Source organism: Anabrus simplex, chromosome 14, assembly GCF_040414725.1.
Source record: "Anabrus simplex isolate iqAnaSimp1 chromosome 14, ASM4041472v1, whole genome shotgun sequence".
Lineage (NCBI taxonomy): Eukaryota > Metazoa > Arthropoda > Insecta > Orthoptera > Tettigoniidae > Anabrus > Anabrus simplex.
Genome location: NC_090278.1, coordinates 5,177,740 through 5,193,340, shown reverse-complemented (window position 1 = coordinate 5,193,340; position 15,601 = coordinate 5,177,740). Strand labels below are relative to the sequence as shown.

General features: G+C 41.7%; 1 protein-coding gene across 2 annotated transcripts in view; it reads right to left on the bottom strand.

Moving 5' to 3' along the window:
* Nucleotides 1-15,601, bottom strand: part of LOC136885710 (protein O-mannosyl-transferase TMTC4) — a 140,049-nt gene that overhangs the window by 14,818 nt on the left and 109,630 nt on the right. For both annotated transcript variants that reach the window (XM_067158427.2, XM_067158428.2), the window contains one exon: nucleotides 10,411-10,525. In XM_067158427.2, coding sequence (XP_067014528.2) covers nucleotides 10,411-10,525 — 115 coding nt within the window. The remainder of the gene's footprint in view (nucleotides 1-10,410; nucleotides 10,526-15,601) is intronic.

The window sequence follows — 15,601 nt, the reverse complement described above, 5'->3', positions numbered from 1 at the left end:
CAGGCATAATCATGTTGATGTGTATGTAAACAAAGTTATTTATATCAACGAAAGCATGCATGGGATAGCATGTCCAAATGAGTAGTATCGGAATTGAATTATCGATGCACATCAAACGTTTTGTTTCAAACGAATAATGGACATGTGATACAACTAAATAAATTAAACGTACCTACATTTCATGCTTCCTGTCGGGCTGAGTGGCTCAGACGGTTGAGGTGCTGGCCTTTTGACTCCAACTTTGCAGGTTCGAACCTAGCCCAGTCCGGTGGTATTTGAAGGTGCTCAAATACGTCAACCCCGTGTCGGTAGATTTACTGGCACGTAAAAAGAACCCCTGCGGGACTAAATTCCGGCACCTCAGCGTCTCCAAAAACCGTAAAAGCAGTTAGTGGGTCGTAAAGCAAATTAACATTATTATTATTATTATTATTATTATTATTATTATTATTATTATTATTATTATTATTAGAGCTGAAAAACATGAAAGAAAAATAGTAAAATATGCGTGGTTTAGGAGGAAACAAGATGAAATGTACGTCACACGAGGCAACATCGGTCACAGTAGTTAACTACAGATTATTATGCGTAAGACCAGAACCAGATTAAGCTCTTGGGGATGAGTCAGCCGTAACCTCGTATTGTGGTTAGTACGAGAGGACAAAGTGTGACAAACAGGTTTTGTGTATAAACATCAAACATACACATCAACAAATCACAAACATAAACAAAGTTACACAAGAGAGACATGTAGCTATTAACCTGACACCAGGCCGATGGTTGCTTTCATGAGAACCAGATGAGTTATCAAATTGTACACAATTCACAGATGTTAAATGTATCTAAGAGGATTCCGCTACAACTACACCCTACATTTTACTATGATGGTGCTAATAACAAATCGCAGCAGATTATGCTACTGCGAGTTAAGACGATGTCAGTAGAATACACCGTCCGACTCGTTGGCTGAACGGTCAGCATACTGGCCTTCGGTTCAGAGGGTCCCGGGTTCGATTCCCAGCCGGGTCGGTGATTTTAACCTTAATTGGTTAATTCCAATGGCACAGGGGCTGGGTGTATGTGTTGTCTTCATCATAAATTCATCCTCATCATGATGCGCAGGTCGCCTACAGGCTTCAAATAGAAAGACCTGCACCTGGCAAGCCAAACCCGTCCTGAGATATCCCAGCACTAAAAGCCATACGACATTTCATTTCGGTAGAATACACCTGGATAGGTTAAGACATAAGGCTCCAGTAGAAGAAGAAGAAAGTAACAAGAGCTACATAGTCAAGCAGGACATAACCGAACAAGGCTCACATTAGTGGCACAGACATAAGAGTGGCATGGTTGTAGGACCTACAGTTGTAATAGTAACACTCTGTTGTAGAAAAGAATGAACTAACAAACAGTAGGGGCTCCGTAATTCCAGGTAGACAGTAACAAACTATCTTGAATAGAAAAACACTGATTTAAAAATGTACACGAAAAAGCCTGTGTACACAAAAAGTTTACTTATGTTAAACATTATCATGCTGTATGTCAAATACTTTGGAATGAAATATTTCCGTTCATTTCCAAGATCAGCTTGTACAAAATGTATCTACTGTAGTACCTATACTGACGTATGGCCTAGAAGCAACAACACTTACTGGACCAACAGAGAGTAGTCTTCAGGCAAAGGAATGAAGTTCCTCTGTTCTTGTAGACAAAAAACAAAAATGGAAAAAGTAAGGAATGTGGATAGCTGGCAACAGCTTGGATTGGAAAGAAGCTTGCTGGAGAATCTAGAAGTGAAGAGATTGCAATGGAATGGTCACATGAAAAGAATGGACCACCACAGAACTCCTCGAACATACTTTGACCACAATGTTCCTGGGAAGAGACCAAGCGGAAGACCTAGTGATGTTTGGGAAAAACAGATACTGAGGGACCTTGAAATTAGAGATGTGAATTGGCGTCACATATATGAGCAGTATCTGTGGATGGATAGGACAAACTGGAGGAGGCTCGTACACAAGCACACCTGGCTTGCTGGAGTGAAGAAATGATGATGATGATGATGATGATGATGATGATGATGATGATGATGATGATGATGATGATGATGAAACATTACAGCACAACAGTTTCGAAAACAAAAACATACAGATTGCCTTACACTAAAATAAATTTTAAATTGTCTTTTGTAAATTTAAAAAACCGCTCTAGGCAACTTCTTAAGTTAAATGTTAACTTATAGTTCCGATTTCAGTAGTGAGGAATATAAAACACTCATTTTATTGAATTTTTTAAATGTGATAATGATTATGATGATGATGATGATGATGATGATGATTGCTAGTTAAATCTTACCGGTCCACATACACCCCGCCCCCATGCCAGCAAAATTAACAAATTATGGTTAAATTTCCCAACCCTGCCAGGAATAAAACGTGGGACCCCTGTGACCAAAGGCCGGCACACTAACCATTTAGCCATGGACAAACCAGTAACAAAAATTATAAATGGAGAGTTTCAGTGCGCGAGTGCCTTGTGGCTGGCTAATTGATGGTTGCACATTGCCCTGTCCGCCGTTGAGGAAATGTCTGCACCATCGCGTAAAATCCACGTGGTCGTGCGTAGTCGAAGCGGCGCGTCCTCTGAAAGCTCCAGTAACGTACTGTATCTATGAGCAAGATAACTGACCTCCTACTACACCCATCCACATATTAATTCAGAACTGGTGCTGGAAGTTGCCTTGTCCTGCTGAGTGGGGATATACCACAGCCCCTGAGTGGGATATACTGGGTTCGAACCTCTCTGTCGGCAGTCCTAAATATGGTTTTCCATGGCTTCCCATGTTCACACCAGGCAAATTCTGGGGCTTCCTTCACAATCCTAGCCCTCTCCTGTCCTATCATCACCATAAGGAAAGCTACATCGATCAAATATGCATGTAAGATGATTGGTACCGGTCTGTCTCAGATGGTTGAGGCGCTAACCTTCCATCCCCAACTTGGCAGGTTCGATCTTGGCTCAGTCCGATGGTATCTGAAGGTGCTCAAATACGTCAGCCTTGTGCCGTAGATATACTGGCACGTAAAAGAACTCCTGCGGTATTACATTTCGGCACCCCGGCGTCTCAGAAAACGATAAAAATAGTTTGTGGAACGTAAATCAAAATTAAAAAAAAAAAAAAAAAAAAAAAAACACACGGCACTTAACGCCCTTGAAAGGGCTCTGGCCTGCCCAGTAACCCTTGTTTAGCCCGAAGGCCTGCAGATTACGAGGGGCCGTGTGGTCAGCACAACGCATCCTCTCGGCCGTTATTCTGGGCTTTCGAGACTGGGGCCGCCATCTCACTGTCAGATAGCTCCTCAATTCTAATCACGTACGCTGAGTGGACCTCGAACCAGCCCTCAGGTCGAGAGAAAAATCCCTGACCTGGCCGGGAATCAAACCTGTGGCCTCCGGGCAAGAGGCAGGCATGCTGCCCCTACACCACGGGGCCGGCCATAAAGCAAAATAACGCTAATAAAAAGATGATTAGCCCAAGTAACCGGCCTCCCACTGCATCCATCCAAATAATAATTGAGAGACTGTGCTGGAAGTTGCCCTGACATACTGAGAGGGGATGTTCCACAGTCCATGAGTGAGTTATGTACATATTAAACACTCCTTGTCGTGTAAAAATTGCCTCATATATCAATAATACACTTGACAGACATTCCGGATTGCGTGCTTGATCAATTAACCAGCGGCAGAAATCCACTCTTAAATCATCACCGAGCTTGATAGCAGTAGTCGCTAAAGTTCGGCCAGTATCCAGTAATTTACAATAACAAAGTTTTATTACGATCACCTGTTCAATACATTATAATGTTGACACATTTAAAATATCTTCATTAATTAAAAATTTATAAGTGGGACATATTTCGCTCCCTTACAGAGCATCATCAGCCAAATCTGAATCTCAAAGAATGGTTATGTTTGTAAATATTACTTAAGAACTATTAAACCATTTTTCACAAACTTAAACTGACTCTACTTAGAATATCATAAAATACAGAATCTTTGGAGACATGCCTTAATAACATGGACTTAATAGGAGAGATCCATTTAAATTGTGGAAGAATGAGTTGTTCTAAAATATTTTTAAAAAGTAGCATGTCTAAAATCTTAGAAAGACGTGAAAATCAATCTTAAGTGCTAAATTTGAAGATTTTCTTTGCAATGAGATCTGGCAAAAAAGTTTTTTATCCCTTGAGGATAAAAGTCTATAAAAATTCAAAGATCTCGTCAATTTGATAATTGAACTTGTGACAGGATGAATGTTGGTCTTCATGAAATTTAAATGCTTGTTGTCATTTGACCTCGGCAAATGCTGTTGAATAAATACGCTCTTGTTGATGTCAGTGACCGTACATTGAAATAATGGATTTAATAAGGCATGATTGAATGGGACGTAAATCAACAATCGTAGTTAAAAATTATCAGGTAGTTTATCTTGTTGTATGTCCCTCCAATTGCTGTTTTTCAGTTGAATGCATGGGATAGGATGTCCAAACGAGTAGTATCGAGATTGAACTGTCAAAGCACAATGAAGGATTTGCTTCATACCAACAAGGAACATGTTGAAATTAAACGTACCTTCACTTGGTGAACGAAAAGAACATGTGTGATGGTAAAATAAAGCATTCTAACTTAGTGCTGCTTTTGCAGTGCTTATTAAATGTATCAAAACAAACATTGCAGGCTGAATGGCTCAGACGGTTCAGGCACTGGTTTCATGAACTTAGCAGGGTCCAGTAGTATTTGAAGGTTCTCAAATATGTCCGCTTGTGATCAGTAGATTTACAGGCACGTTAAAGAATACCTGCAGGCAAAATTTCAACACCGTGCGTCTCTATTGGGACGTAAACACCATCATTATGATTATTATTATTATAACTGCGTTAGTCTATTACTACTAACTACTATAAAAATAAAAGTTAACTGCTACACTCAAACTTCATAGCTCGTAATCTGTCAGAAAACACTAAAGAAAACAGTGAACTGTCAACAAGTCTGAATTATTATTAATTTTATAATTCCGGACATGTCTCCGAAATTACTGAAACATGTACTTACAAACTGTTTTACTTCGCACCGACACATGGTGACGATGGGAGAGTAAAGGGATATAAGTGGGAAGGAAGCGGTCGTGGCCTTAATAAAGGTACAGCCCCAGCATTTTCCTGGTGTGAAAATGGGAAACCATGCAAAACCATCTTCAGGGCTGCCGACAGTGGAATTTGAATCCAGTATCTCCCAAATGCAAGCTCACTGCAGCGCGCCCCTAACCGCACAACGAACTTACTCTAAGCACTAATGCCAGGCTGAGTAGCTCAGATGATAAAAGCGCTGGTCTTCTGATCCCAACTTGGCAGGTTCGATGGCGGCTGAGTTCGGTGGTATCTGAAGGTGCTAAATACGCCAGTCTCATGTATGTAGATTTACTTGCATTTTTAAAAATACTGCGGTACAAACTTCTTGCACCTCAGTGTCTCTGAAAACCCTGAAAATTAGTGAGTGGAACGTAAAGACATTATTATTATTACTAGTAATAGTAGTAACATTATTATAGGTAGCCCTGCCTAGGGATTGGCACCCCTGCCTATGTGAGTCGCAGAGCACACTGACCCGGTGTGTAGCATCTGGTAAGGGTCCCAGCTCAGGGTTACGAGTGAAGCCCTCAACGGAATCTACAGCAGAGAAGATGAACTTCTGAATGGTGGAGATTGCGGAAGAGGCAGCCCAGTGCTTAGGGAATAATATAAATACACTTGGCATCAGCAGCGTCTGTTTCCCATGTCAGGGGCGGCTGCAAGGGCGTCTGTTCCCCATGTAAGGGGCGACTTAAATAATTGCTGGCAGTAGCTCTAAAATGCGTTTGGGAGTGGCGACCCCATTGTAATCAACACTCCTGAATAAGATTCGGAGTGGCCAACCCTGAAGGCATTTAGTCTTCACCCCTAGCAAATTTCTTTACTAGTTCGCATACGATGATAAACAACGACGCAGATGTCACTACCCCAGGGAGTATCCAATCTCCCGTCACCAATGGTGGCGCATTCAGGCTTTCGGATTCTGGGGAGCCTGACCTCATCGTGCGGGGAAAGTCAGAGTTCCCCAATGTCACCAACCTATTGAGACCCAAAACTGTCACACACTTTGGAATCATCAATATTCAAACCCTCTGTAAGTCCCGAAAACTCAAGCAATTGACCGACATCCTGCATAAGTACAAAATTGCAATAACAGCAGTCCAAGAAACCCGATTTACTGATGATGTGGCTTTTGAGTCAGAAGGTTATAGAGTAATCAAGGTGAAACCAGCGTCTAAGAACACACATGGCTCCAGCGTTTTTGGTACAGCTTTTTTAGTACGACATGATATAATGGATTCTGTCATCGAATTTACATCAGCTAGCGAACGCATCTCTGTGTTATCTCTAAGATGTGGCAACAAGGGATACTTAATGCACATTCTCCAGTTAATGATGACAATAAGAAGAACCCTGAAAAGGTCCAAAGTTTCTGGCAGATGCTAGAGGACGAGATCGGTAAGATCCCCGGTCACCATGTCAAAATACTCGTAGATGACTTCAACGCTCAACTGGGAAAAGAACGACAGTACCAAGATATACTGGGGCCTTACACAGCACATAGACGAACAAACACCAACGGCAAGCGCTTAATTGAACTGTGTAGATTATATCAGTTGAAGATCATGTCCACAGTTTTCCCCAGAAAGGCAAAATACCAGACCACCTGGCTATCACTGAACGCAGCTATAGGATCATTTCAAATCGATCATGTTGCAATCAGTGTAAAATGCAGGAAAGAGATCATGAATGTCAGAGTTCGTAAAGGTTGGAATGTTGATTCTGACCATTTCTTCACACAAATAAAGACCAGATTACTGCCCAAACGAAAGATACCTTCTACCACAGTTCCACCAAGGATTGATCCCCAATTCCTGTCGGAGAAAAAAGAACGTTTTGCAACTGACATCTTGCAAAAAGATATGAAAGACTGGAACCAACTGACGTCCACCATATGCGAAACGACCAGGAACCTCGGACAACCTCGAAGGAAGAGACAACATAGATGGTGGAATACTGAATGCGATCTTGCAGTTGATGAGCGCGCCGCAGCGTGGACGAAGTGGTACTCGACTAAACAAAAGGAAGACTGGGAAAATTTCAGAATGATGCGGAAACTGTCGAGTAAGACCATCAGACGTGTGAAAAGATCTTACGATCGGTCAAGACTGGAGAAGTTAGATGAAGAATTCAAAATGTACAACACCAGAAACTTTTATCGGGCCTTCAAAGAGGAACTCTCGGGTTATAAACAACAATGTCTTCACTTTAAGAATACAGAATACTTTTGACAAACTACATTGAGTAACTGCTCAATTGCGAAGAACCCACGGAAAGATTACCTGTTGAAGATCCTCCAGAGATACACCTCCCATCTAACCCACCAACAATGCAGCAAGTTGCTAATGCCATCGGACATCTTAAGAACTGCAAGGCACCCGGGGAAGATGGCATCATTGCGGAAGCTCTAAAAGCAGGTGGAAATACAATCACAGAGGACATACACCAGATCTTGATCCACTGCTGGGAGACTGACAGGATCCCTTATGACTGGAAATCAGCTATCATACACCCTTTACATAAAAAAGGTGACCGCAGTGATGTCAACAACTACCGAGGGATATCTCTGCTGTCAGTAGCATACAAAGTGCTGTCAAGGATTTTACTGGACAATGTAGAAAGCCAATGTGATTGAACGATTGGTGAATATCAAGGAGGATTTCGGCGGGGACGGTACTGTACTGAGCAGATCTTCAACCTAAAAACCATTCTCCAACTAAAACAAGTAAGGAGTATGAACATCACTGTGGTTTTCGTCGACTTACGATTCCATCGACCGCCAGACACTCTTCTCCGTACTGCAAGAACGAAGTGTTAATTACAACACACGCACCCTCATCCAACAGACTCTTACGGATACAACATCTAAGGTGAATTTCAGGGGAGAACTATCTCAGAGTTTCAAGATAAAAACTGGAGTACGACAGGGTGATGGCCTCTCATCCATTCTGTTTAACCTAGTGCTTGATAAAGTCATCAAAAACTGGGAATGTACACTGAAGAATCTACAAATCAAACCAGTAGCCATTGGAGCCGGAACCCAAAAGATGAGATCAGGTGCCTAGCATTCGCAGATGATATTGCAATCCTAACCAACAACTCTAAAGATGCTGTCATTGCTATCGAAGCCCTGCACGAGATAGCGGTGAAGGCAGGATTGCACATATCGTACGATAAAACTAAGTACTTTGAGACTCGTCATCCCGGAAAACCCCCTTTGACGACCATATATGGAACGATTGGGAGAGTCAGTTGCTTCCGCTATCTTGGTGACTGGGTCCACCCCAATGGTAGAGACGGTACATCCATCCTAGAAAGGTGTAACAAACTCAATGCAGCGTACCAACTATCCCACAACCATTATAATAAGAGGTGCATTTCGAAAAATGCTAAGATCTGTCATTACAAAACTGTTGTCAGACCACAGTTTTTGTACGCCTCAGAGACCCTCCTGATGAACAAAAAAGGTACCATGGATGATCTAGAGAAAGCCGAAAGACGTATCCTCAGGAAAATTCATGGACCGAGATTGCTCCCAGATGGAACCTACAGACTTAAATTGAACTCTGAGCTGTATCGACAGTTAGAATCAGCCAATACCAGCATGCGACGTAGGAGGCTTAAGTTCTACGGACACCTACAATGAATGGACAGCAACAGGCTTACCAAGAAGATCTTCTCTTTGGTTAAAAGCTACAAGACTGGAAGCTTGTGGCTTAATGAAGTACAGAAGGACTTGGATTCGGCTGGGATTTCAGACATTGATATAGAAGATCGTTCCAAATTTTGTGCTATGGTACAGTCTTGGACCCCACCACCTAGAGTTCCTAGAAGTCGGAAGCCCCTTTCACAAAAGAGAAAGGAGAAATTATCAGCAGGGCTCAAGAGATATTGGGAACAAAGAACAACATCAAGGAAGAACAAGTCATCAGCGCTCCTTAGTGGGCTTAAATTAATAATAATAGTAACATTATTATTATGGAAGCTCTAATTAAACAGATCAATTATAGTCATCATACCTATCGGCACTTACTGTCCAGTAATAAGCCTTCTATTACAAAATACCCGGCGGCACTTCCAGAGAAGCTCTTTATCCTTTGAGCAATGTTCATGCATGGACCCAACTACGGTTTTTGAAATTTGTCTCATTAATAACAATTTCACTGAATACTGATAGACTTTTTTTTTGTCAGTGTCCACCATCCTTTCAATGACCTGAAAATATTGTGAATATAGCAAAGATAACTCGCATTGTTTATTGTCAGAAATTCATCGTAGACTGTCAAAATAACAGCACAGAAATGTTGTGTCCATTTTTCATTAACTCATTAACCATTTCCCTTCATTTTTGTCAGCGTGGACCACTGAGTAATGCTACTGACATCTTATAAATCACACACACAACTGCACAACACTTGATTTGCACGTATGTGCTGGTACGGATCTTCGACATTACGTACTGTATGAAAACAAGTACAAAAGAACGCTCGGCGGCAACATGAGAAGGTACAAGAGTTGATACTTCAGAAAGGATTATGTGTACTTTTCACACATAGTACGCTAGACCGATTTTCGAGTACAGCAAGTGGCCTGGCACGTGAGTCAGCCTCCCCTACTTGCAAAGTGTTTAGGGGAAGCGCACAACAAACATGTGTTGGCTTGCGATAAGAAACAGGTTCAAAAACCCCTATATTCTGCCTCTGTACCTCCACTACACGATGACATAACCGGCGTATCCTGCTACGGCTGTTCAAAACACAATAGGTCCTGAAATATTTGGCTCAGTTATGGGAAAAATAATAGGACAAGGTAAAAAGTACATAGCATATATTGTAAGATGTATTTTTCTTTGCCGACTAGCAAAATATCTACACGTATACCCCTAAAACCCTGTATAATTCTCTTAGTAACTCTCTGAGCATCCATTCGACTGTTAGTCCTGCAGTGATGGGAAACTATGGAAGGATATTGTGGCGTACTTAGTTCAGAATAAGCTAACTGATGGTACTAGTAGTTTCCAAGGTCAGTAGATGTCACTGCAGTTACACTCCCAAGTTAGCAGACTAAATATCAGCTGAATCAGCACAGTCTATTAAAACATTATTTAGTTTTAAGTGTGGCAATGATGGACGGCACGCAAGGCAATGGGTTCTACATTGATGTGGTGGTCGTGATTATATTGTTTTAAGAGGAAGTACACAATTGGCCGTGCAGTACTTACCTATACTGTCGAGCATGATGATCATGTTGCTCCATGCAACTGTGTGAGTGGGTTTCAGGGTGGTAGCATTACGCCATGCTTTGTACGCATCCCAATACTTCTGCTGGTCCAAATACTACAACGAAAATAATTAATCATATTACAAAAATAAAAATGAATGGAGTCAATAATCAAAAAGATGTCAAGAAAACAATGCGCCCTCTTTCCATTGTTGTTTAATACACTCATTGAAGATGGTTATTTTAAATTATGAAGAAAAAGACAAAAGGTATAAAAACTGATGGTGAAAGGATACAATTATTATTATTATTATTAATTAAAGCGTCTTTATTGTGGCGAAGTTAGGGCTCCCGGCCCTTTCTTACACTTAACCACTTCATGTATATACAATGTATATTTTACATAAAATTTAAACATATGAAATCTTTACAACCTAAAGTATAACTAAAGCAACTAAAGTATCACTAACTAAACTAAGGTGAGTAAAGTATAACTAAATTATATACAGGAACACATTGCAATAAACAACCATTTTCACTCTCATTCATGCAACCCATTCACACTCAAGAAAGACTGGAAGTGCTTAAAAGATGACGCTGGCAAAGGATTTTAAATTTTGTCTTAGATTTAGCTTCCCTGATGTCATTGGGGAGTTCATTCCACCAGCTCGTGGCGGTGATAGTGAACGATCTGTTGTAGGTTGCGGTTCGATGCACAGGAATTTCTAGCGTACAGCCTGACCGGGTGTTGAACAGGTGCAGGGAACTAAGGTAGCGAAATCTGGTGGATAGGTAAGGAGGAGTGTTTTCAGAAAGCACTTGATACACCAAAGTAGTTGCGTGGAGTCTACGTCTGTCATTCAGTCGTAACCAAGATAATTGTGTATAGAATGGGGATACATGGGCGTATGGTTGTATGGTTGTACAATGTACCAGATTATACTGTACAGTAGTCTGGGAAGTCCATAAATCCTTAACATGTTCTAGTACTTGTATGTATTATTGTAGTATCATTAAAACAAATAATGTAATAACAAAAACCTATTGGAAACAAATGACAGTTGTATGTGGCTGACCTTGCGTTTATGACAGGAACTGCTCAATTTCTGAAGTGCAGCGATGATTTTCCTTGGACTATGATGCAGTATATGGCACAATGGTCTGTGAACATAACCTTTGACCTTGATATGTCGGTTGTAAATGTTGCCAGAAGAGATTGACACGCTTCTAGACATCCGTTCATGTCTGTGGATGTCTCGGACAACTAACTGCAAGTTCATTTTAAAATTAATTACATTGAAGGTCGAATAGAATTATAAAGACTTCTCGGACATACTGTAATAGCTGCAGATTCACAAAAGTAAATTAATAAAACGTGTTTTCTTTTTAAGTCCCACCAACACAGACAGGTCTTATGGAGACATTTTCTTCAAAATGTGTGATTTCACGTCCCATCAACTATTGTAATGAATTTGGAGACGATGAGGTGCTTGAATTTTGTACCACAGCAGTTGTTATACCTAGTCCTCCTGTGAGTTCTGTTCCTAGTTTTCAGAGGTCATTAAAACTATATCCCCACGAACCTACTACACTGGCGTAGCAGGGGGAGAGGTGATACTCCCATGTGATGTATCCCAGGTGGTGGATAGGGGGTCCTAACTGGCTTGACGGCGGACTCGAGGGAAATAAAATACCTCTTGTGAACCAAACACACTACCCCTGCGGGTGGGGGACGCATATGTAGAATACACCCGCAGTATCCCCTGTGAAATGGAAGTGAAACATGGACGATAACTAGCTCAGAAAGAAAGAGAATAGAAGCTTTTGAAATGTGGTGTTACAGAAGAATGCTGAAGGTGAGATGGATAGATCGAGTCACGAATGAAGAGATACTGAATCGAATTGGTGAGAGATCGATTTGGCTAAATTTGATGAGAAGAAGAGATAGAATGATAGGACACATCTTAAGACACCCACGACTTGTTCAGTTGGTTTTTGAAGGAAGTGTAGGTGGTAAGAACGGTAGGGGTAGACCAAGGTATGAATATGACAAGCAGATTAGAGCAGATGTAGGATGCAATAGTTACGTAGAAATGAAAAGTTTAGCACATGATAGGGTGCCATGGAGAGCTGCATCAAACCAGTCTATGGACTGATGACTCAAACAACAACACATCCCCTGTCTATCGTAAAAGGCGACTAAAAGGGTGACCAAGGGACAATCAATTTAGAACCATGAGACTACTTGTAAATAGTACCATCACGCAGGGAACACCATGGGTCGCATTTACTTGCGCGTAGTACCACTATGTTAGGTACGCAATAGGTTTGTGATTAGTAGCGACAGTGTGTGAATCAGGATGTGGGTCTTACAATACCTGTGATTCGTACCCCTATAACAGCAACACCATGGGATGAGTGACACCATGGTTCTGCCTTGCCTATGCTTAGTTCCCACTACGTGAGGAATACCATGGGATAGTTTAAGCCCTGTGGTTAGTCCACTTATGTGAGGAGCGCCATCAGTTTGCGTTGCCTTTATAGGTTTGCGTTGCCTGTAAATAGCACTGCAATGTGCGAAACACCATAGGTCTGTGTTACACGTGTGCATTACATTACCTGTGAATAGTACCATAATGTATGGAATACTGCAAGTCTACGCTACTTTTGATTAGTACCGCCAAATGACAAATAGCAATGGTTCTACTTTCCTAGCGATAAGTATCATTATGAGGCGCCAATGACCTGGATTTTGGACCCGTTTCGACTACAGGAATAATCGATTCAGCATTGTGCTATTGAAGCAGTCCCTTGGTCGGTAATACTATAGTTTAGTGCCAGCTTCTGTGCATGGGAGGCACTGCGGGTCGGTTCCACTGATCGTTTTAAATTCATATCCATCCATTCATTTTTCGTCCTCACGCTTTGAATTCTGGTCAGGGGAGGATTTTGGACTTTTAATTTGTCATTACATGTCGTCTCATTTCGTACCATTAGGGGCCGATGACCACAGTGTTAGGCCCCTTTAAACAAGCATCATCATCATCATCATCATCATCAAAACTATATCCCGTACACCTCAACATTAGTGCCACGGGCCACCACTTGTATCGCAAACGTCTACGAGCAGAGCGACTGTCGTTTGTTTACTTCTCAGGGCCTTCTTGTGGACGATGTGACCGGTCCGTACACAAGGCTGCCAACCTGTCTACTTAGGAACTAAGAGAAGCACTAAATGACCTTTTTTTCTTGCCATGCGGACAGTATGTGCCATTCCCATAGAAAAAAGTCTCTCATAGATAGTGTAGCCCTAAAGGGGCCACTGTTCTCATGATAGAGATTGGCCTGGATGTGCAAAAATAGGTTACACCAGCAGCTGTCAAAGCCATCACCAAGAGAATTCAGATAAGTCCCAAGCAAGGAAAAATGGCACAGGAAATGAAAACCATTCCATGAACTATGTCACACAGCATTAAAGAAAGCCTTAGGTTTGGAGCATTTTGAAGAAGCATGGGACAGCAAATGACAGCAGCTTTAAGGCAAATAAGAGCCAAAGAACAAAGATACCTCGAGAGGCATGTGAATGGCAGTTGCTGCCAAGTTATCTTCATGGATGAGAATATTTCATCGTGGACATAAAATTGCACCACCAGAATGATCAGGTGTATGCTTCCACCTCTCCGGAAGCTTCCATCAAATTTACAAGAGTGGAAAGAGGTCACTATTTGGTGGGGAGTGTCATTTAGGAGCATCACATCACTGCATATCTGTGAAAGGGGGATGAAAACACATCCCACTAACTACCAAACCGATATTGTGCGAAAGGTTGTGAAGCCTCTGAACACTACCTTGTTCGCACTGATTCCAGTAGGACTCGGCACCCGCCCACCCAACAAAGTCCACACGACGTTGGCTAGAGAGCAATGTGCCTAAGATTATCGCCACTGTCGACTGACCTTCAGGAAGCCCCGACCTTAATCTACAAGGCGACCCAAAAATCCGTTAATATTTGACGAGGCAATACTTCACAGAATATTGGAGGTAGAGAGGTAATAATTAAAGTAAATAAAACTTATGGTAAAGTCAACATGCCGCGACTGCAGGTGCATCTGATACTCCTTTTATACCATCCACGGGTCTCATGCAGCATCACTGACTTGTTGCTGTTCAGCGCCATCTGTTGGCCTGTTTGTACACTCTTGTTGGTGTCAATAAAACCCCATGTAATGCCAATCATTTCTGTCGATTATTACCTCTCTACCTCCAATATTCCATGAAGTATTGCCTCGTCAAAGGTTATCAGGCTCTTTTTTTTTTTTTTTCCTTTACGTCGCACCGACAAGATAGGTCTTGTGGCGATGATGGGACAGGAAAGGGCTAGGACAGGGAAGGAAGCAGAAGTGGCCTTAATTAAGGTACAGCCCCAGCATTTGCCTGGTGTGAAAATGGGAAACCATGGAAAACCATCTTCAGGGCTGCCAACAGTGGGGTTCGAACCCACTATCTCCCGAATACTGGATACTGGCCGCACTTAAGCGACTGCAGCTATCGAGCTCGGTATATCAGGCTTTTGGGTCACCTGTACTTGTGGGATATTTTATAGGAAAATAGTCTGCTCTAAACCTCGTTTCTACAGTAGTATGAAGTCCCTAAAGGCAGATGTGGTGAAGCAACCTCAGTACACTTAGACATTGTGTGTACGGCAAAAGAGGAGTAACTGGAGCACTTGAAGAATTGTGTCAAGGCAAAGGGTGAATATTTTGTGTGTTATGTGTATTGAATACTCTGTGTTGCCTCAAATGAATAAATTGCATAATTATATACATTTGTTGTAGACGTAATTTGTGTATACACCTGCTGCCTCTACATGTGGAACAGAAATAGGTATATGCCAGTAAATCTACCAATAAGATTTAAGCAACTTCAAATACCACTGAACAGAGCCTAGATAAAACCTGTCAAAATTGGCTCAGAAGGCCAGAACTCGACTATCTAACACACTCGGAGCTCAGCGATTAGTCAATTTATTTCTAAATCTTTCCTTTAAGCTTCCTTCCGAGCTGCAGTTTCCCCGAGTGTGGTATACAAGTGTTTGCCATTTCTTCCTGTCAGAATAGAGTTTCTGTTCCTGTACGTCTTTCATTTTACATTCCTCTTGCTGACCTCCAATTTCACTCAGTCTATACATCGAT